Raw genomic sequence first — 22160 nt, forward strand, 5'->3', positions numbered from 1 at the left:
CGGCGACCAAGTGTGAGTGTGGGCCTGTTCTGCCGTGGGCATAACCAGCCCCTGAGGGGTACAAAGCTCTTCCCTCCTATTTAGTTTGAGGGTTCTAGTTTCTCCTTTTGATGCAAGTTCAACATTGAGTCTAATGTCAAAACAGATGCTGAGGCCAGACTGCTGACTTTCAGCAAACGTCTCCACAACTAAAATAACCCAGAAACCTCAACGTCTCAGCCACTCGCAGCCCACCCTGTGGAGCTCGCCCAGGTAGCAGCCCCGGATCCCGTAAAGGCCTGAAAGCCCAGGCTCCTCTCCCAAGTCAGGAGCTCGACAGCTACCCAGGGACCAGAGAGAGGGGAGCCCGAGGGGGACGGAGGTGATGGAGAGCCGCCCAGTGTCCGGGACACGTGCCAGGAACGCCGCCCTGCCCACGGGGACGGGATCTTGAGACAGACTGGAGGGTGCGGTCCACCTTCTGGCCGGGCCTCCCCCAGGCCCTGGGCTCAGGGAGCACACGGCGTGCACTCCGGGCAGCAAGAGCGGGACTCGGGCCCGTCGAGGTGGCCCCGTGAGCTCGACGGCTAACACAGCTCTTGGAAGCCACGCGGACGGTCCGCGCTAACGTCCCAGCACGCGCACTGCCGGCCAGCAGTGTGGAAGGCAGGTGTCCATGACGTGCAGTGCAGGCCCGGGGCTCGGCTAGGGGCGGGCAACGAGCGTCAGGAGGAGGAGGCTGGCCTGGAGACCCCCAACCCCCCCCCAGGACTAGGTGCTAGAAACGTCCGTCCCCCAACCCTGAGCCCACCCTGAGCCCTGCAAACAGAACCCAAACCCAGAGCTCCATCCACCGTGACCAGCAGAGCAGGGCAGGTCCTCAGGGGGAGGGACTGTGCCGCAGACCCCCTCCCCGGCCGGCAGCCCGCTGCTGCATCCGGGCCGTGCACACAGCCAAGGGTAAGCGGGGGCAGAAGTCGGCTGGTTCGAGGCCTCGCAGGGGAGGCGGGGCAGCGAGAGTCGTTTTCCTGAAGTCCCCCGTCCAGGAGCGGACAGGAGCCACGGCGTCCACTCCCTCGGACGCCCGCCTGGAGGCCAGCACGGGAACAAGAAGAAGAGGCAACCCCCAGGACCCGGGTGCAGGCGCGGGAGCACCGGGCGGGGCTGCGCGAAGGGCCGCTCTGACGGCCGACGGTGGAGGCCCCCGCAAGCCATGGGCTTGAGTTCACTCTCGATTGCTCCCCGCCAGTGTAAACACAGCTTTCAGAATTTCAAATAAACGGATTTCTGCAGGAAAAAGCCTAGAAGTAAATACACACCCACTGTGGTCTGGGAGGAAGTGGACGCCGTGCTCTTTCCCTTTCTTGCTGGTTCCCCGGGACTGGATGTGGTGAGAGCGCTCCGTCACTCGCCTGAGCGTCCAGCCCCCGGACGCGCTGATGGTGGGTCTGCGGAGGACGCCGGCTCACTCCTGCCTGCGCAGCCCCCCTGCTCTGAGCCCAGGGAGCTCACTGGGGAGGCGTCTGGGGGTGGTCGTCCGCGGGCGTCTGCAGGGGGGCCAGGGGCCAGGGGGAAGCAGCGACACTCAGGCGGAGAGCAGGCGCTGTCCACAGGCCGCGGCCGGGCAGTCCTGGAGAGACGTGCAGGCCCCGGGCGGCAGGGAGGCCACGGGCCTTCGCATGAGGCCCAGAAGAGCCCAGACAGCTGCAGTGAGCCTGAGACCCCCTCCGTGAGTGAACGTGAAAACCGCCCCACAGGAGCAGACCCCTTCAGTGGCGGACGTGCTGGAGAGAGAAGTCCTGGTGACACGGACACAGCGTCGGCGCCCGTCCCCGGACCCGAGCGCCCGGGTCACACGGACACAGCGTCGGCGCCCGTCCCCGGACCCGAGCGCCCGGCTCACACGGACACAGCGTCGGCGCCCGTCCCCGGACCCGAGCGCCCGGCTCACACGGACACAGCGTCGGCGCCCGTCTCCGGACCCGAGCGCCCGGCTCACACGGACACAGCGTCGGCGCCCGTCCCCGGACCTGAGGCTTCTGGACAGGAGGCTCCCGCACCAGGAAAGCGCGGCGTCCCGCCTGCCACTGCCCCCGAGCCGGCAGCTTCAGGAACACTTGACGGAAGCCGCCTTCACAGCCCCCTTTAAATCAGAGGGGAGCACAGCCCCCCTCAGTCCACGTCCACCAGGACCCGGCCAGCCCAGGTGCAACCTAAGCGGAAACCAGCCCGTCCTCATGAGCCCACGCGTGCCACGTCCACCACGAGCTCAACACCCGCCACCACCGTCTGCGGAGAGCGGCGCAGACAGACTCAGCTGGGCTGACACAGGCCTCCACTCTGACCCAGGAAATGACCCAGGTCCCCACGCGGCAACCCTCAGCAGGGCAGGGAGCCCCTGGCTCCCCGCCTGGCTGAGAGGGAGAGGGGATGCCCATGTGCCCCTGAGGACGCGGGCGGGCACCCCCGAGGTCGCAGGCGGGCACCCCCGAGGTCGCGGACACCGCCATGCGAGTCCCCCTCCCGCGGCCCTGACAGCTGAGTCTGCCGGCCTCGCCCAGCCCCGCGCCCAGTGCCCACTGCACAGTCGCTGCCCTTCTGGACGGTCAGGCGGCGGCCTCAGGCCTGCCGTCAGTGCTCTGGGGCAGGGGAGACGCAAGGATGTTGGCACTCAGAAGGACAAGGACGTGCAAGAATGTGACATGAAAACACCCAAGACGCACGGGGCGGGGTCTGAGGAGCCGCAGGGAGACCTCCCTCTCCCCCAGTCTCACCCTGCAGCCGGCGACACTGCCCAAAAGCGCAGGGCGCCAGGCAGTCTATGAACAGAACCTGGAGGGACGCCCCCCCATGACACCATTCCCCACGCTCGTGCCGAGGGCCAGTGACACAGGGGGGTCCAGGCTGCCACGGCTTACTGCAGTGGTGCAAATGGGGCTCACCAATGAGGAGACTTTACAAGACTATCCTAAGTCAGACTCTTAAAATGAGACATTTAAGTAAAACTCAGCTGAGCTATTTCAAACCCTAAAAGATGATGCTATGAAAGTGCTGCCCTCAATATGCCAGCAAATTTGGAAAACTCAGCAGTGGCCACAGGACTGGAAAAGGTCACTTTTCATTCCAATCCCTAAGAAAGGCAATGCCAAAGAATGCTCAAACTACTGCACAATTGCACTCATCTCACACACTAGCAAAGTAATGCTCAAAATTCTCCAGGCCAGGCTTCAACATTACATCAACTGAGAACTTCTAGATGTTCAAGCTGGATTTAGAAAAGGCAGAGGAACCAGAGATCAAATTGCCAACATCTGCTGGATCATCAAAAAAGCAAGAGAGTTCCAGAAAAACATCTATTTCTGCTTTATTGACTATGCCAAAGCCTTTGACTGTGGATCACAATAAACTGTGGAAAATTCTGAAAGAGATGGGAATACCAGACCATCTGACCTGTCTCTTGAGAAACCTGTATGCAGGTCAGGAAGCAACAGTTAGAACTGAACATGGAACAACAGACTGGTTCCAAATAGGAAAAGGAGTATGTCAAGGCTGTATATTGTCACCCTGCTTATTTAACTTATATGCAGAGTACATCATGAGAAACGATGGGCTGGAAGAAACACAAGCTGGAATCAAGATTGTCAGGAGAAATATCAATAACTTCAGACATGTAGATGATACCACCCTTATGGCAGAAAGTGAAGAAGAACTAAAGAGCCTCTTGATGAAAGTGAAGAGCGAAAAAGCTGACTTAAAACTCAACATTCAAAAAACTAAGATCATGGCATCTGGTCCCATCACTTCATGGCAAATAAATGGAGAAACAATGAAAACAGTGACAGACTTTATTTTCTTGGGCTCCAAAATCACTGCAGATGGTGACTGCAGCCATGAAATTAAAAGATGCTTGCTCCTTGGAAGAAAAGCTAATGACCAACCTAGACAGCATATTAAAAAGCAGAGACGTTACTTTGCCAACAAAGGTCCATCTAGTCAAACCTATGGTTTTTCCAGTAGTCATGTATGGATGTGAGAGTTGGACTATAAGGAAAGCTGAGCGCCGCGTAATTGATTCTTTTGAACTGTGGTGTTGGAGAAGACTCTTGGGAGTCCCTTGGACTGCAAGGAGATCCAACCAGTGCATCCTAAAGGAGATCAGTCCTGAATATTCACTGGAAGGACTGATGTTGAAGCTGAAACTCCAATACGATGGCCCCCTGATGCGAAGAACTAACTCATTGGAAAAGACCCTGATCCTGGGAAAGATTGAAGGCAGGAGGAGAAGGGGATGACAGAGGATGAGATGGTTGGATGGCGTCACTGACTTGATGGACATGAGTTTGAGTAAACTCCAGGAGTTGGTGATGGACAGGGAGGCCTACCGTGATGCAGTCCATGGGGTCGCAAAGAGTCAGCCACGACTGAGCGACTGAACCGAACTGAATTAAGTAAAACTCAAACTGTTTTTAACCTCAGAGAGTCAATGACAATCTGACAGAAGAAGATGCACTGTCAGAATTTAACACCGTTTATTGCTTGACTAGAATTCATCAGACATTTCTGGAGTGTTGAATCTTCAAAACATACACATATCACTTGTGATCTACGTTTATTTTTGCAAATATATGTCATGAATTCACATTTACTGTTTTTGGCAATAAAATTTCAATCTTCACTAACTAAGCTTCCATTGTTTCACAAAACTCATAATGATTTGCTTGAAATGGGAAGCTCGAGGGTTAATCAAAATCGTTTGAAAAGCCTGTTGATCTCACGGGGCTGCCAGACACACTTCTGAACTTCCAGGACAGACCTCCCTATCAGCGCTGACGAAAGTGGTCTTCGCAACGGTCTTCATGCAAAACCTCATCTGCAAAACCTCATCTGGAGTTCGCACGAGGAAAGCAAACATGAGGAAGATGGCTGAGCTTTCACCAAAATTTACAGAAATGTTTTCCAGATGTTGTCATTGAGCACTAACCTATCTAGTGATGACAAAAAAGTTGGGAGTATAATTCACATTACAATAAGCTTTGTATTTAGAGAAAATTAATAACGTATTACCAATAATCAGGCACTGAAACAGTGACGGGGGAAGGTCAGCGGGGCCTCGGGGCAGATGGTGTGGCCCGGGGAGCAGGCGCGGCTGGGAGAAGCTCACCAGCCGTGCAGCGTCACCTCGAGAGGTCGCCTTAAGTGGAAGCAAACACTCTGAATGTGAACGTCAGCTAGACACTGGCTGGAATGCAAGCTGCTGGGACGCACGGGCTGTCTGTTCTGTCCTGTTCACCAGCTTCTCCCCAGAGCCTAGAACGAGGCTGGAGCAGGACAGACAGGCCAACACAGGTAGGACGAACATACTGACCTTTGCAAAGATGGCTATGGATTCTGTGCGTGTGTGTACACGAGTGTGTGTGTGCACGAGTGTGTGGGTGCACGAGTGTGTGCGTACACTGTGTGCGTGCACGAGTGCGTGTGTGCCGGCATGTACACGTGTGCGCGTACTACTCAGAAAGGTCTTCTCTATGCCTGGATTTTTTAAGACTCACTTTGGTACTTTCCCTGATAGCTCAGTTAGTTTAAGAATCTGCCTGCAATGCAGGAGTACCCCAGTTTGATTCCTGGGTTGGGAAGATCCCCCAGAGAAGGGAACGGCTACCCACTCCAGGGTTCTGGACTGGAGAATCCCGTGGACTGTACAGTCCCTGGGGTCACAAAGAGTCGGACACGACTGAGCGGCTTTCGCTTTCTTTCACTTCCTTGGTACTTTCCTGGGTCCCACCTGCTCAGCGTGCAGATTCAGTGCCCTGCCCGGGGCGGGCACGGTGGGCACCCTCGGCAGCGGCTCCCCGGGCCCTTCCTGAGAGCTCGGCGCAGAAGGTGAACGTGCCCGCCCCGGCGACGCTCTCGGGGGTGGGGACGGCAGTCGCTCTGACTCAGTTCTGCTCTTCACGGGCCGCTGGGCCGCTGCGGACGCCCCAGAGCCCCGCCGGCTCGGAGGGCGAGCTTGCATGAACGGCTGGGTCTTTCTGGTCCTTCGTGCCCCCCTGACCTCGTCCCCGGCTTCTCTGAGACCTAACTGACACCCACATCGCCCGCGTTTCCAGGTGCACAAAGTGAGGACTTGACACCTGTTTATAGAGCAGAACAGCCAGCACAGAGGAGCGCTGCCGGCTCACCTCAGAGGGTCACGGTTCTCCCCTTGCGATGAGAAGGTTTAGCCTCTACACCTCGACTCTCCTGGCAGCGTTCACGTCTACAACGCGGCTGTGTTAACCGTGGTCACCTGACGCCTCCCGGACACCAGTCCCAAAGTGCCTGAGTCCCCAGCGTGTGCCCTGCTGTACCCGCGGCTGAGTGCCCCGTCACCCCTCTCAGACGTGTCCTGGCTGCCACTTCGAGTGCCCTACCTGGAGATCTGCCAGCAGTGCTGGTGGTCTAGGGGCAAACGTGCCCACCCAGGGGTGGCCCAGGGCCCCTGGGAGCAGGCCGGCTGGTCTGAGCAGCTGGCAGACGGTCTGGACGAGACCGGGGGCCCTGGGGAGCCTTCCAGGCAGGCTCTGTCTGTCACAGGAGGTCTCACGTGACTCCCCCGGGAATAAGCACCTAGACCCTGTCTGGTGGGTTGGGAAGATCCAGACTCTGGAGAAGTGGCCAACTCCAGGGCTGGGCAGGGAAAGTCCAAGATGAGCTGCTAGGAGCACCATGTCAGGCCCAAAGTCAGGAAGCACTCAGGAAACAGCAGGATGGGCGTGAACGCGGAGCCAGCTGCAAGACCCCACGGCCAGCGCCGGTCGCCTGCGCCCCTGCGTACGACGGTGACGGCTGTGACTCAGGAACAGGATGAAAGTCCGTGAGTCCACGCTGAAGGACAGCTGAATGAATGAACAAACGGGAAGAACTAGGAGAAACTCAGGCACGACGCGTGGATGCCCCCGGGAGCGGGGGCACCTGGTGACCAGCAAGGCAGGACGGGACAGTGGGGAGACGCCGGCACTGGCTTACCGGAGACGGGTGAGCATCACGGCACCAAGCCCTGCGGGGGTCAGCCCCCACGTGACAGCTCATTCCTGTGTGTTCCCTTGTCATACACAGGACCCCCTCTGTTTACTGTCTGGATGTATAAGAATGCATTAAACTCACTACTGAACGCTTTCACTGTGCACTAGGTTTTCAGAAGATTCTCCTGCTTCCAGCCGTGCATCTCTGTCCACTCTGACGCTGCAACAGCCACGCTCCTCTCATCCCTCTGCTGATGACACTAGCCAACGCCTCTAGAGCATATTAAATGATGGTGTGTGTGTGTGTGTTGGTGTGGGTGTGTGGGTGTGTGTGTCGGTGTGTGGGTGTGTGTATGTGTTCACTCATGCTCACCTCTTTAGAGCCCACCAGGCTCCTCTGTCCATGGGATTTTCTAGGCAAGAATACCGAAGTGGGTTGCCATGCCCTCCTCCAGGGGATCTTCCCAACCCAGGGATCAAACCCACATCTCTTGTGTCTCCTGCACTGCAGGCAGACTCTTTACCACTAGTGCCACCTAGGAAGCCCCAAATAATCATGTTTACATCAAATATCTTTGTCTTACCCCCTGAATCTAACGGAGATGTTTGACTTTCATGTTTTAAAATCATATTAAGGATACAGCTTTAGCATCTATGGAGATGACCCAGTGAGGGGTTTCCTACTGATAAATTATTAATTCTATGTGGAGAAAAGGGAACCCTCTTACACTGTTGGTGGGAATGCAAACTAGTACAGCCACTATGGAGAACAGTGTGGAGATGCCTTAAAAAACTGGGAATAGAACTGCCATGACCCAGCAATCCCACTGCTGGGCATACACACAGAGGAAACCAGAATTGAAAGAGACACGTGTACCCCAATGTTCATTGCAGCACTGTTTACAACAGCCAGGACATGGAAGCAACCTAGATGTCCATCAGCAGACGAATGGATAAGGAAGCTGTGGTCCATATACACAATGGAATATTACTCAGCCATTAAAAAGAATGCATTTGAATCAGTTCTAACGAGGTGGATGAAACTAGAGCCTATTATACAGAGTGAAATAAGTCAGAAAGAAAAACACCAATACAGTATATTAACGCATATATATGGGATGTAAAAAGACGGTAACGATGACCTGATATGCGAGAGAGCGAAAGAGACCCAGATGTAAAGAACAGACCTTTGGACTCTGGGGGAGAAGGCGAGGGTGGGGTGACTGGGAGAATGGCACTGAAACTTGAATATCACCGTATGCGAAATATACGACCAGTGCAAGTTTGATGCATGAAGCCAGGCACTCAAAGCTGGTGCTCTGGGATGACCCAGAGGGATGGGATGGGGAGGAAGCTGGGAGGGGGGCTCAGAATGGGGAACACATGTACACCTGTGGCCAATCATGTTGATGTGTGGCGAAAACCACCACAATACTGTAATTATCCTCCAATTAAAATAAATACAGTAGTTTAATAAAACTATTAACTCTGATAAGCTCAACTACCCAGCCCCACCTTTCTGGGTCTGACCTTCCTGATCCACTGCTGACAACCCCCTGGGGCCGTCCTGCGCAGGGCAGAAGGGCCCACCCACAGCCCTCTGGGCTGCCTCCGAGGCCCCGGGGCCTTGTGGGCGGCTCAGGCAGAACCGCAGGCAGGGCTCCCAGAGCGTCTGGCGGGACCCACTCCAGGACACCTGCGCCCCGAGCCTCCTGGGGCGGGGCCCTCACAAGCCCTCGGATCGCTCGGCACAAATAATCAGCCAGTTCCGCTTTCCTCTCTTCGCTAGGGTCAGCGTGCTCACGTATATTTTGCTAGAAAACTATCCCTTCTGTTAATTTTTTCAAAGTTATTTGGACACATTTGAATAAATTAACACCTTAAAGATGTTTTCCTTTTGATAGGGCCCTTGGGGAGCCCAGGGGGTCACTGCAGGTGGGCAGGTGACAGGCACGCCGAGACTGCTCCCAGCAGCCAGCCAGGATGAAGGGGCCTCACTGCCCGCGAGGCTGGTGACCGCCGTGTCCCTTTCCCAAGACCCTGCTGCAGTCACCTCCACGACACAGGCCCAAACTCAGAGGCTCAACACTAGGAGGAAGAGCTGTACACGTGTATGTGGAGAGTCTAGGCCAAAACGGATGCTCCAGCCCTGACCGCGCCCCCGTCCAACTCTCGAGTCCAGGGGCCCCTGCGAGGTGGCACTCGGATCACGGCAGACCCCGAACACCCTGCGTGTCATCCACACCAGCGGGCTGGATGCCGAAGACGGAGAGATGAAAAGTGCCTAAAGACAAGTCTGGCTCGTTTCTTAAATTTTTAGATTTGGAATTAAAATAAGTCTTCAAACAGGCACCACGTGGCACAAGCGTGTGGGGACGAGTCACACTTGCCGAGGCTGCAGGGCACGCCGTGGGGGTGGAGGGTCCACGCTGCTTCCCCCAGAGCAGGGACGGGGCTTGGCTGGCTGGGTCCCCGAGCACGGCTCGTCCACCAGCACCATCCCCTGGGCCGCGCAGGTCCGGGCACACGGCGGGCATGCGGTACACACATGCCATGGGAGTCAGCCCACGGGAGCCCCTGGCAGGCTAGAACACCCGGGTCCCGAGGGGAGTCACCCAGAAACCACACTACACCCTCTTCACGCTGCCCATCCACTGCTGACTTTGTTAACGTCCCCATTTTTATTTTATTTATTTATTTATTTATTCATTATATTTGGCTGCGCTGGGTCTCTGTTGCTGGGGGCTTTCTCTGGCTGCAGCGGGTGGGGGCTCCTCTCCTGCTGTGGCTCATGGGCTCCAGGGCGCCGGCTCAAGGGGCGTGGTGCACGCAGAGGAGCCCGCGGGGGTCCTGCCGCTGTGCCCGGCCGGCCCGCCGGCTCTCGAGACGGGGTCTGCAAGCCTGTGCTGGGGGCCCTGGCTGGCGAGCTTCGAGGGGACGGACGTCCTTGATGCCCGAAACACGGAGGGATGAAGCCCACGGGTCAGGCCCGAGCAGCAGCCACAGTGATGCCACACAGCCAGCCCGCCTGCTTCCTCTTTCCGCTCCTTTCTCTGCGGCCTCTTTCGAGGGACACCCCCTCACACTTTGCTTTGCAGGAGCAGCGCTGAGAAAGGAGTGCCTTTGATCTTAAAGTTCTTGCCGCGCAGTGTGCGATGACGACCCTCTCGGACCGCGGGTGCCTTCCATCGCTTTCCCGGCCTGTGCACGTGTTACACTCTCACTAATACATGAAACCCGAGCCTTCCTGTAAAACTCAGCAACATGAACACGCGCCCGTTTAATTTCTGTCTTAAATACGAAGCCAGCATCCGCACCAGAGAGCCCTCATCTGCCAGGAAAGACAGAGGCGCCCCCACAGGGAGGGCCTGACTTCAGGCCTCACAGGGGGTCCCAGGCCGCTCCCCCAGTGGAAACCCCAGAACCGGAAGCCTGGTCCAGGGCCGGGAGGCAGTGAGGAGACCCTGAGACCCGCTCTGGGCCCGGCAGCTTCGCGGCCCGGACACTGACCGATGTCAGGCTGCTGCCTAGCCCCACCCAGGCTCCCGACAGCCACCATCACCTCCCTGCTCCTCCGGCCAAAGCAGGTCCTGAGTGAAAACACGCAGAGGCCACAAGGACACAGGCCCCCATCATCATGGCCGGGGGACCGAGAGGCCCCCACGTCCAGGCAGGGCCAGGGAGCCCCCGCCACCCAGCTCTGTCTCCGTGGGTACCAGGGTTGGGGACACTGACAGCCTCGGACGGCCCTGGTGGCTCGGGCCCCCGGCCGACGACGGCGCTGCCGGGAATGAAGGGCTTGGGAACAGCCCGGCAGACCCGGGTGAGGCCCTGAGGGCCTCCCCAGCACTCACACGGGCACCACAGTGTCAGCCCCACGGGGCCAGCCCGCAGTTGGGTGCCCTCGTGGCTGAGAAAGGCCCCGGGCGGCCGGCAGTGGGCCAGCCTTGGCGGGCCCCAGAGGAGCCAGGGCACTGTGGCTGGGACAGCCCCACAGGGCCCCCTTCCTCAGGGACACCACCCTCATCCCCTTCTGACCAGGGGTGGCTCTGCCCTTTGCCTCAAGGATGGGCGGCGGACCAGCCAGGCTGGCCAGCACACGCGGCGGGATGAGCCCGAGGCCCTCCCGTGGCGTCTAAGCCGGAGATGGCCGCCTGAAGCACGGATACGCGGGGAGGCGTCTCGGGCTGGAGGACAGGAGGGCCCAGAGGTGTGGGGCGCGGGGCTGGGGGCCGCGTTTGCGGTGGTCTCGGGAGGGCCCAGGCACAGGGCCAGTCCTGCGGGGCCTCGCTGAGCCTGGAGACCCTGACCCGCACGGGGGCCTCCCTCTTCCTTCCAGATCAGCAGCCTGGGCAAACGTCCAAGACCCCGCCACTCAGCCACGGTCCCCGGGCGTGTCTGAACCCAGGACGGTGTCCGCGAGGCCCTGGCTAGCAGCTCCTCCCGGCGGTTCAGACTCAGGAGGGGGCCCTGCGTGGCCAACACCCTCCTTAAAGTCAACAGAGACCACAGCACTCACTGCTCACATGTTTCTAAAAACCAGTGTTTGCGAAGGAGCAATAAACGGAAGGTAGTTTATGTTACGACAACGCCTGTCTACATACAGATGTGTTAAATCTACATTCACACTCACGTGGTCTCCATCTCAGAGCCATAAACATTCAGCAAGGGCCATTTTAAAAAAATCTCCAGGAAAACAGACACAAACACGCCGTGTCCCGTCACAGACTGATTTCAAGCAGCTCGGGTGGCAGAGACAGGCAGGCAGCTCCACGTGTGGGCCCTGCAGGCACTGACCGCCCCGGCCCCGAGCACCCAGCCCTGCCCTTGTCCATGGTCGCCAGCTCAGGCACTGCCGTGAGCAAGGAGCCACAAACAGCCTTCCCTCTGCTGACGCTGTTGTCCCCTCGCTAAGCCGCATCTGACTCCGCGACCCCACGGGCTGCAGCGCGCCAGGCTTTCCTGCCCTTCACTCTATTAATAGCTCTTCCTTTTCTGTTTTAGACTAAAACGTCTGTTTTTAGGCTGCTAATGACAAGCTGCTGGAAAAGAATATTTTAAGCCAAAGTATTGTTGTTCATAGTGACCAGAATTTCACACAGGGCGTGTGAACCGGCGTGCCCGGCAGGGGTCACACAGCCTCAGGGTGACTACCCCAGCCAGGCAGGGCCCCCACGGCTCCCGGGGCCCCACCCAAACGGCTAAGCCCAGCGCTGAGCAGAGAAGGCCGGCCCGCACCCACCTCGACGGGGCTGGAGGACCCCCTGCTCCAGGCCCCCGGGCAGGCCCGCCACCCCGCCTTCTGCCCCACAGCAGCGTGAGGGTGGACTCAGCCCAGAGGAGCCGCCTGCTTGTTAAACTTCCCTTTCCGCTCAGATGAGCAAGACCAGCTCTGCCTCCGGTGCCGGAGGCCGGTGCTGACGGCGGGTAGCCCGGTCGTGGTCTCCTGCCACCGACGGTGGGGCTCAGACCGGGGTCAGCGAGGCCATGCCACCTCTAGAGCTGCCTCCACCCCCAGGAGGGCCCAGCGCTCGCCTCAGACAGAGCCCAGGATAGCGCTCGGTCTCTGCGCGGATGGAAGAGTCTCCGAGGACCCCTAAGGACCCCAAGCACTGGCTGTGGACACCAGGCTGACCACTCAGGCCAAGGCAGGCCTCTTCCCGCCCAGGCAGGGTCTGGAGCGTGGTCGGCGAGAGCCAGCCCGGCACCCCAGTGACCCCAGAGCTCAGACTCCCCCGGGTCCCCCCAGAGCGACTCCATGCTGGGTGCTTCAGGGCTCCTGGCAACTGTGAGGTGGCTGAGTGGCAGCAAGGGGCCGCCAACAGCCTCAGGGAGAGTGGAAGAGGGGGGACGCGGGGTCGGTGCGTCCCACAGGAAGCTGTTTCCTGAGGGCTCACGTCAACCCCCCGCTCACACTGACGATGCCAGACCCGCCTGGCTGCGAGAAGCCGCTTCCCTCCTGGGACGCGGGGAAATGACAGCGGGGCTCGAGGCCACCTCTGGTCCTGACGGGCTCCAGGAAACCGCCCGAGGTGGAGAGTGTCCACACTCGCGGGGGACCACGGCTGGCCGCAGGGGCAGCCCCCAGAGCCAACCGCGTGGGCTCCTCCAGGCAGGAGATCTCCTCGAGCCACCAAGAGGCTGGATAGAGTCCCCTGGGGTTGACTCGGATGACCCTAGACACACTGTGCCTGCCTGTGTCAGAGGGAGCCCACCAAGAAGGGAGCCCGTGACGTCCGTGACGACCCTCAGGGGCTCGGAGCTGTCAACGTGCGGCCCGGGACGCCAGACTGTGCAGGGGGCCCTGGCGGGGAGCGGACTCGCACCTGCTCTGCGTTCATTCAAGCAGCAGGCACAGCCAGCAAACTGCAGTGAGGGCCACCTGCCCGGGGCTGGGCGCAGAGGAAAACCACCTGGAGCTCTTCATGCAGGAAGAGGGCCCGAAGTCAGAGCCACCAGCTACCAGCAGCCACCATCAACATGCCAGCTGACGGTGACGAGCGAAGCCCAGAATTCACGTGGAAAGGCAGAGCCCCAGGACAGACATAAGAAACTGGAAAAAGAAGAAGCTGGAGGACACACACCTCCTATTTCAAAACTCGCTATGAGCTGCAGTTACCAAGACCCTCCGGTCCTGGCACATGGGCAGACAAGAGATGAAGAAAACAGAAGGGAGAGGCCAGGAAAGTCGATACGTCTACGGTCAATTCAGGTGGGTAATTACATTGGCCCAACAAGGCGGTTCAACGGGGAGAACAATCTTTCCAACAAACGGTGCTGGGGTACCTAGACATGTACACGCCCAAGAATGAGGGAGCCGCCCCGCCTTACACCAGGTACACAATCTAAGTCAGGATGAAGCTAGGAACTGCACGCTGTGTGTGGTTAGTCACGTCCGACTCTGTGCGACCCCACAGACTGAGGCCCATCAGGCTCCTCTGTCCATGGGATTCTCCAGGCAAGAACACTGGAGTGGGTAACCTTTGCCTTCTGCAGGGGATCCTCCAGACCCAGGGATTGAACCTGGGGGCCTCCTGTATTGCAAGCAGATTCTTTACTATCTGGGCTTCCCTTGTGGCTCAGCTGGTAAAGAATCTCCCTGCAATGTGGGAGACCCGGGTTCGATCCCTGGGTTGGGAAGATTCCCTGTAGAAGGCAAAGGCTACCCACTCCAGTATTCTGGCCCTGAGAATTCCACAGGCTGTATAGACCATGGGGTCACAAAGAGAGAGTCAGACACGACTGAGCGATTTTCACTTTCACACTTTCACTTTCTTTACCATTTGAGCCACCAGGGAAGCCTGTGTGTGTGTGTGTGTGTGTGCATACATACTTGTATGTATGTGTATACACATTCTCTTGCAGGTTCTTTTCCATTGCGGGTTATAATAAAATATTGAATATAGTCCACTCTGCTATACAGCGGACCTTGTTGTTCTATCTATTTGTATATTCAGTAGTGCACACTTAGCCACTTCAGTCGTGTTTGACTCTGTGCAACCCCACGGACTGTATTCCGCCAGGCCCCTCTGTCCATGGGATTCTCCAGGCCAGAAGACTGGAGTGGGTAGCCGAGCCCCGCTCCAGGGCATCTTCCCGACCCGGGGACCGACCCCGCGTCTCCTGTGCCTCCTGCAGGCGGGCTCTTTACGCTGAGCTGCTGGGAAGCCTTGTACTCCGCAGTGTGTACCTGTCAATCCCAAATCCCCACGTCACCGCCCCCCCGCCCCTTTGTAACCCGTGACTTTGTTTTCTGTGTCTGTGAGTCTATTTCTGTTTCACAGACAGGTTCCTTTGCACCATGCTTTAGATCCCACATATAAGTAACATATGGATTTGTTTTTCTCTGACTTATTTCACTCAGCAGGTTACTCTCTAGGTCCATCCATGCTGCTGCAAACAAAGTTAGTCCATTCTTTTTTTATGGCTGAGTAGTATTCCATGCACACTGTGCCGCGTCTTCCTGTCCACTCATCTGTCTGCAGCGTGCAGGCTGCCTTCGTGTCTTGGCTGCCGCGAGCCCCACTGTGATGAATGACATCAGGGCGCCTCTGCTCGGATCTGCGCTTGTCTCCCCAGGTCCGTGCCCGGGAGCGGCCTGCAGGGTCCTAGGTGGCTCTGTTTCTCATTTATAAGGAACCTCCTTAGTGTCCCCACAGGGGCTGGACCAGTTCACTTTCCCCCCCGGCAGTGGAGAGGGGTTGGCAACGGCTTCTTAGATGTGACATCTGAAGCACAACCAAAGAAAAACAAACTGGACTTTATCAATGTTTGGAATGCTAGTGCTTCAAAAAGACAGTATCAACAGTGTGAAAAGAAGCCACAAAGAATGAGAGAAAATGTCTGCAAATCACACGTATGATCAGACTCTGCATCCAGGGCGTGTAAACAAAAACCCAACAGTTAAAAAGAAATTTTAAGCGGGCAAAGGATTTAAATAAACGCTTTTCCAAAGTAGGTAAACAATTAAACAAATATCCAATAAGCACGTGGCAGGGGGAGGGGACGTCCAGGGTCCTCAGCTGTCAGGGAGACGCAGGTCAATGCCGCTGCACACAGGGTGGCTACACGCAAACACACGAACAATAACAAGTGTTGTTTCTGGACGTGGAAAAACCGGAACCCTTGAGCGTTGCTGGTGGGAATTCAAAATGGTGCAGACGCCTCGGGAAACAATCTGGCAGTTCCTCAAGAAGTTATACACAGCTATCCTATGACTCAGCAATTGCACGCCTATATACATACCCAAGGGAATCTAAAACATGTTCATACAAAAACTTAAACACAAATGTTCACAGCCACACGATTCATAAAAGCCAAACATCCATCAACTGCTGGACGGATGGAGTGTGGTCTGTGCTTCTAGGAGGCGGAGCTCAGTCGTGAACAGGGCAGGTTCTGATACATGCACGACGTGGATGAGCCCTGACCACAGGATAAGAAAGAGGAGTCAGATCAGGTGTCTGATGCCACGTGCAGGAAGCGTGCAGACCAGGCCGATCCACAGACACGGGGCGGACCAGTGGAGGCCGGGGTGGCGGGGAGTGACGGCCGAAGGCGCCGCATGTCTCCCGGGGAGTGAAACACCCGAGGGCGGGGCAGCCTGGAGAATCCGTGAAAACGCTGAACAGTAGGCTCGGGAAGACCGAAGCTCATGGGGTCTGAAGTCTGTCTCAACGTTCAGGTGATAATGTGTGCGTGCGTGTTAGAGTCGTGTCCGACTCTGTGCGACCCCATGGACTGTAGCCCGTCCGGCCCTCTGTCCATGGGATTCTCCAGGCAGGAACACGAGTGGGTGGCCATGTCCTCCTCCACAGATGATAGTAACAACAAACGAACGCAGCCAGCGCAGACCTCCCGGCGGAACAACAGGCCCTCCACTGTGGGAACCTTTGTAACACGTGGGCCGCAGCCGGGGGGCGAGACCGGACGGGGGTCCAGGCCTAAGGGGCCACGCGGGAGGGAGCCGCCACGCCGTCCGCCCGGCAGCGAGCACCGAGGCCAGAGCGCAGCGCCCCAGGCGTGCTGAGCAGGTTTTCCCTGGAGCCAGGACGGACCCCACCACCTGCTCGGGCTCAGCAGCACCTCATCAGGTCCTTATCAGGGACCCCGAGAGGAGCAGAGGCCACTCGGGGGCCCGAGGGCGCCAGGCTGGGGCTGAAGGGGCAGCAAGGAGATGCTGAGTGCCTGCTCCCCGCGAGGTCACACAGCTGTGGGCATGGGGACACCGCACAGACAGGCAGAGCCTCGGCCAGGGCCCTGGGGGGAGTGGTTTGGACCTTGGAAGGAGCCTGCGAGTGCCCAGTCGTCTGCCAACAGAGGGCACCAGGCTGCAGGGACATGCCGTCCCGGGCCCGCTCCGCCTCCCAACAGTCGAGAAGTTCAAGTCCAGGCCCAGGGACTCAGCAGCCCGTCCGCAACAAGGCAGGACTGGCCTGGAGGTGCCTCCGCCCAAGCTCCGCTCGCCAGGACACACGGACAGACACGCGGCCAGGCTGGACGGGGCACTGCCCCCCGCCCACCCCATTCCAGAGAAGCAGACCCAGCACAGGGGCCCAGGTCCGCGGCCCCACTGGGCGGGCTCCGCCCAGCATAAGGGCTCCATTCTCCTACTAATTGTCAGAACCTTGTTTTGCGTCCACAGCACAGGGCTGTGATGAAGCAGCTGCCAAAAACACTGAAGTCTCCCCGGAGTCTGTCTGGGCTGGTGGCTCAAAGGCAGTGCCCTGCAGAAAGCAGAGGAGGCGCTTCGGGGGCCTCCGGGGCTTGCCATGTGACTGTCCTCGTGAAAAACAAACTCTCAGGGTCATCACAGTGAACAGACATCAATTTCCTCCTGGAAACTAGGATGAATTCTCAACTTTCTGAGTGGAGAGGCCACACGTGGGTGCTTCTGCTTTGCCACCCTGGGCTCCTCGGGCACCCCTCTGGAGGGACCCCTCCTCGAGGGCACCCCCTGCACCTGGGGGACCTCCAGGGGCCAGCGGTCTCCAGCAGCACCCCCGAGGGGTCAGAGCGCTCGCCCTCCTGGCCCTGAGTCTGCGCGTCTTCCCCTTCCTCACCAACTCTTATCAGTTGTTACCCAGGCAGACGGGCCACAGGCAGCTCCCTGGAGGAGGGAGCCGACTGTCCACATGGAGGCCTGGCCCCCGCGCGTCCCCTGCAGGGCCCGGGGCCCAGGACTGGGCTCCGGCACGATCGGGTGCACAGACCTGTCCTGCAGCGCCAGCTTCCAGCTCACTGCCCACGCGGGCCAGGCCAGGCCACGCCAGCCACACCACCCGCCGCCCACACTGCCCATGTGGCCTCCCCAGGAGGCCCGGCTCCCAGCTTTCTGCACCACTCCCACCCACGATGGCCCCAGCGGCCACCGTGCCTGAGCTCTCTGGTTGACTCCCGTGTCCCAGAGCCTTCAGGACCCAGCCCTGCGTCCCGCCCCAGGAGGCCTTGCATGGTCTCTATGCTCAGGACGTCGCCTGAGCAAGTTGCTGCCGAGGTCCCTGATGGTCCTCGGCTTACGCTCAGCAGCCAGGGTGGCCTGGGACCGCACATAAGCTGTGAGCCGGGGATCCGGGGCAGCATGCCCTCTGCCCTGTAAGCAAGGGGCGGCGGGAGACCGGCCCCAGGGGGCGATGCCCGGGGGACGCGCCAGCCCAGCAGGCTGCGTGCAGTCGGACCTGCAGGCTCCTAGAGCCTCCTAGACCCTGAGCCTCGGGACCCCCAGCAACCTCTCCTCCAAATACTCCTCCCACTTCCAGAACACCCCTCCCAGACTCCGCCCCCTGGGGCCCCACCTGCCCGGCCTCTCCCTGGGCCACAGACCCCTCCCCGCTCAGCCCAGGATGGGAGGGGCAGGCGTGGGGGGCACCGCCTCCAGGCTCAGGCCCTGGAGGAGGGGCCCACCTGCAGGGCACCCAGTGGGCTCCCCCGGGTGGGCAGCTGCGCTAACCGCCCTCAAACATGAGCCTCTGTGGTGCGGGTGTCACCGCGTACCTGCGTTGGCCCCGAGGACAGGGCAGAACCCCGGGCCCCAGAGCCACGGGCCACCTGAACCCCCGCCCCGTGCCCCCAGCAGCCCCTGTGTCCCCGGGGCCACGCGTGCAAGGCTGCTGCTCGGCAACTGAGGCGAGCTGCCACCTGCTCTGCTGAGACCGCCCCGCATCCGCGCCCCCGCCCCGTCAGCTGCGCTGATGACCACAACCCCGTCCCTGCCGGCCTGCCGCCCCCTGCCTGGGCCGAGCGGCCGGGAGGGAAGCAACCGCGCCTCAGCAGAAACAGGAAGTTACAACAGATCTGCAAACCGTGACAGCGATGGAGGAGAAAACAAAAGCAAAACAGCTGTCCCCACAAATGTGCTGGTTACTGGGACAGACACCATTCTTAACAGAGTGAATCCAACTGAAAGGAAAGCCCGCATCACCGCGAATTACAGCACAGCCACCACAGGGCCCGTTCCGCCCTGCGGCGTGGGGCAGACAGCCCTGCGCTGGACCCGGTGCGCACCCCCCAAGGCGCCCCAGCGAAGCCCTGGGCAGAAGAGACGCAGCAGGGGAGACCGCCCGGGATGCCAGCAGGCAAACCGGGATGGGTGGGCCTCCCCCGGCCCTTCGTGGCGGCCTCCCAGGGCAGGGGCCCCACGGACACTGCAGGAGGAGCCTGCGAGGGTGTCCGCAGCGCTGATGGGGTTGCCCCCCACGCCCGGGGTCACAGGGGTCTCAGGCCTCTGGCCCAGCCCAGGTGGACCCCAGAGCAGCCCCTCCGGGAGGACCGCAGGGTCCTGAGTGCAGGCCCCCTCCCCAGGGACGCAGGCCCGAGCAGGGACCGCCGCACCCTACAGCCCCCCGCAGAGCCCCACCGGGTGGGACACAGGCGGCAAGAGGCCAGGCTGGGCTGCGGGCAGGCCTCTCGGAGCCTCTGCCACCCACACGGGGACCAGAGGCAGACACTCTCCCTTAAGGAGGCACAGGCCACAGGGCCGCCTCTTGTTCTTCCAGCACGAAGTGGCCGCAAACACGGGCACCTGACCGCACCCTGCTGCCCTGCGCGACACCGCCTTCCAGGGCCTCGAGCCCAGCCGGCACTGCCTGCGGGAGGCGACACGCCCGCGGGGCTGGCCCTGGGGCAGCTTCCCAGGGACCCTGAGCCCCGGGGGGCAGGCGAGGCACCCACAGGCCTGTTGGAGCTGGCCCGAGGCCGCGCTGGGCTCACAGCCCCTTCTCCAGGACAGAAGGCAGCGGGTCAGGCGTGGAGGTCAGCCCCTAACCTAGGGAGGCGCGCCCCGCATCGGGGGCAGCAGGAGGGGGCCCGCCCAAGCCCTCCCCTCGCACAGACTGAGCAGCCCGCCCCCAGCAGGGAGGGGCGCTGTCTGTGCACCCCAGGCCATGGCAGAGCCCCAGACGGTGGCCCCGCGCCCCTACAGGACAGTGCTCAGAGGGGCGTCCCAGTCGTAACCCACTTCTGTCCGGGCAAAGCAGGCCTCTCGTGAGGGATTCCGGCTCCCTCTGCCCCCCACCAGGGAGTGAGAAGGGCGACCCCTGAGGAGCCACTGCCGTCCACACAGTCAACAGTTCGCCAAAAACCACCAGTGAAACACGGCAAACTGTCCACCCGCGTGGGACGCCTGCTGTTCAGAAGCAGAGGCCAGAAAATGCACAGGACAACCACGAAGATTCCGCCGCACACCCCCCAGCAGACGGACGGCAACACGTGCGGCCCGGCGCGCAGCGGCCGGAGGTGTGACGCGGACCGCCGCTCTGAGCCCAGGTGGGTGGTGCCCGGAGAGAGGACACGTTCACCCTCCTCGCGACCAGCCTGGCTCTCCAGGCCCCGCCCAGCACCGCAGCCCCAACCGGGCACAGCCCAGGGTCCACCGGCTGGTCCATCCACCCAGCAGAGTGGCGCTCGGCAGCAGGAGGGCACCGGACGGCCCGAGCCGTGGGACCACGGTGAGCAGGGGGTGAGCAGCTGGGGGCTGAGCCCCACAGACGGCCAGGAGCACAGGGCTTCAGGCTGGACCGTGGGCACAGCTGCGCAGCGGCAAAGGTTCGTTCTCAGACCAAGGGCTCCACTCTCGCAGGATGAGCCGCGGGAGATGTGAGTCCTGCCTCCCCAGATGGCCACACCTATCCACAGACCAACAAGGACAGCTCTGACACTGGGCCCTGGTGCCCACAAGGTGCCAGGCAGACGGGCACGTGCCTTCCCCAACTCAGCCCCCGCCCAGCTCTGACGGGGTCCGCTGGCCAGTGGGCTGGCAGCAAGTCCAGTTCCACGGCCATCAGGGCGGGACCCCAAATCCCGGCCCTGCACCGCTGGTCAGAGGCCAGCACGTCCGATCACCCTGAAACACGACAAAAGCCCAGAGCTGGTAATCAATGGGGGGGCGGAGGCCAGCAGGCCCGATCACCCGGAAACACGACAAAAGCCCAGAGCTGGTAATCAATGGGGGGGCGGCACAGAGCTGGGCACCATGGCCCGTGCCGGGAGGGGATACGCTCTGCCACCCAGGGCAGGGGCTCCTGGGAAAAGAGCTGCTGACACCAAAGCACGGAGACGGGAGTGTGCGTCCCGCGGGGGAGGGGAGGTTAGTGCAGGTGCTCGTGGGGGCGTGGGCCGGGGTCACACGTCGGGACCCCTGGGAAGGAGCACGTGAGCGTGGCTGGGCTGTCCTGCTGGCCACACCTGCAGTGAGGGACCCGCCAGGAAGCCTGAGCACCCCAGCCCGGGACACGGGCGAGGACGAGGCTGCGGTCCTCCGAAGCCTCGTGGGGATGGGCGGGACAGGCCGGCCAGCGCCAGGGCTCCACGCCCGCCAGGGCACCCGTCCCCCACGACTCCCAGAGGCCAAAGCACCACTGACCCTCCTCCCTCCCTGGGGCGCAATCGGCCAGGAGGCTGAACACAGTCCTTCACCCGGGCAGAGAGGCGGCTGTCCCACGTCCCGTAGGCCCCACAGAGCCCCGCGGGGCACTGAAGGTGGAGCCCCAGGCCCGCTGGGCCTTCTAGAATAACTGCTCCTCCTTCAGGGGCCCCGAGAGGCGGGGCAGAAAGGAGGGGAGCCTGAGGGCCGCCCCGAAACAGGGCTGGGTCTACTACGGGGGCGTAGGGACCCCAACCCCAGGAGGCAACCCCCGACACCAGTTCCCATGCGCGCAGGCCAGGCAGACCCCAAGGACGTGGGGACCTGGTCAGCACGCGGCCTGGGCTCTGCGGGGCCCGGAAACCCTGAAAGGCGTCCTGGGCGGTTCAGACGGGGCCGGAGCTCAGGGACGCTGCCCTCGAACCAGGGCAATCAGCTCAGACCCAGAGGGGAAGGGGGCACAGCCTGCAGCCCAGGGTCCTCATTGGCTCCTGAAGCGGGGCCCAAGGCTCTCGTCAGAGCGAGGGGCAGAGAAGACGGAGAACAGCCCAGGGTCACGAGGACCCACACTGACCCCTGGCCATGCTCGCAAGACGGGCTGGGCTTCTCACTCGAGGGAAAAGCAAAGTTCCGTGAGCCTGGGCGGCACCGAGTGCTTCCCTGACGGTCAGGACCCCCTCGCCCTGCGCGGGGACAGTCAGGACTCCTCGCCGCACAAGGCCGCCCACCCCGACCTGCTCCAGATGCTCGGGGTCTGGCACTGAGCAGGCGGTGTCCCGGGTCGGGTGCAGGCGCCCCCACACCCTGCGGCCCTCGTTGCC

At 60.6% G+C, this 22160-nt stretch overlaps 2 protein-coding genes across 4 annotated transcripts in view; one reads left to right on the forward strand and one right to left on the reverse strand.

The window, feature by feature from the left end:
* INPP5A (inositol polyphosphate-5-phosphatase A) overlaps positions 1–22160 on the reverse strand; it is a 158784-nt gene that overhangs the window by 129683 nt on the left and 6941 nt on the right. The window lies entirely within an intron of this gene.
* Positions 9665–15437, forward strand: LOC145538469 (uncharacterized). Its single transcript, XM_081570524.1, has 2 exons — positions 9665–13692; positions 14504–15437. Exons 1-2 carry the CDS (start codon positions 12739–12741, stop codon positions 14549–14551), a joined length of 1002 nt encoding a protein of 333 aa, XP_081426650.1. The 5' UTR covers positions 9665–12738; the 3' UTR covers positions 14552–15437.

The sequence above is a fragment of the Giraffa tippelskirchi genome, chromosome 2 (assembly GCF_054371585.1).
Source record: "Giraffa tippelskirchi isolate mGirTip1 chromosome 2, T2T-mGirTip1v1.2.pri, whole genome shotgun sequence".
NCBI classification, from domain to species: Eukaryota; Metazoa; Chordata; class Mammalia; order Artiodactyla; family Giraffidae; genus Giraffa; species Giraffa tippelskirchi.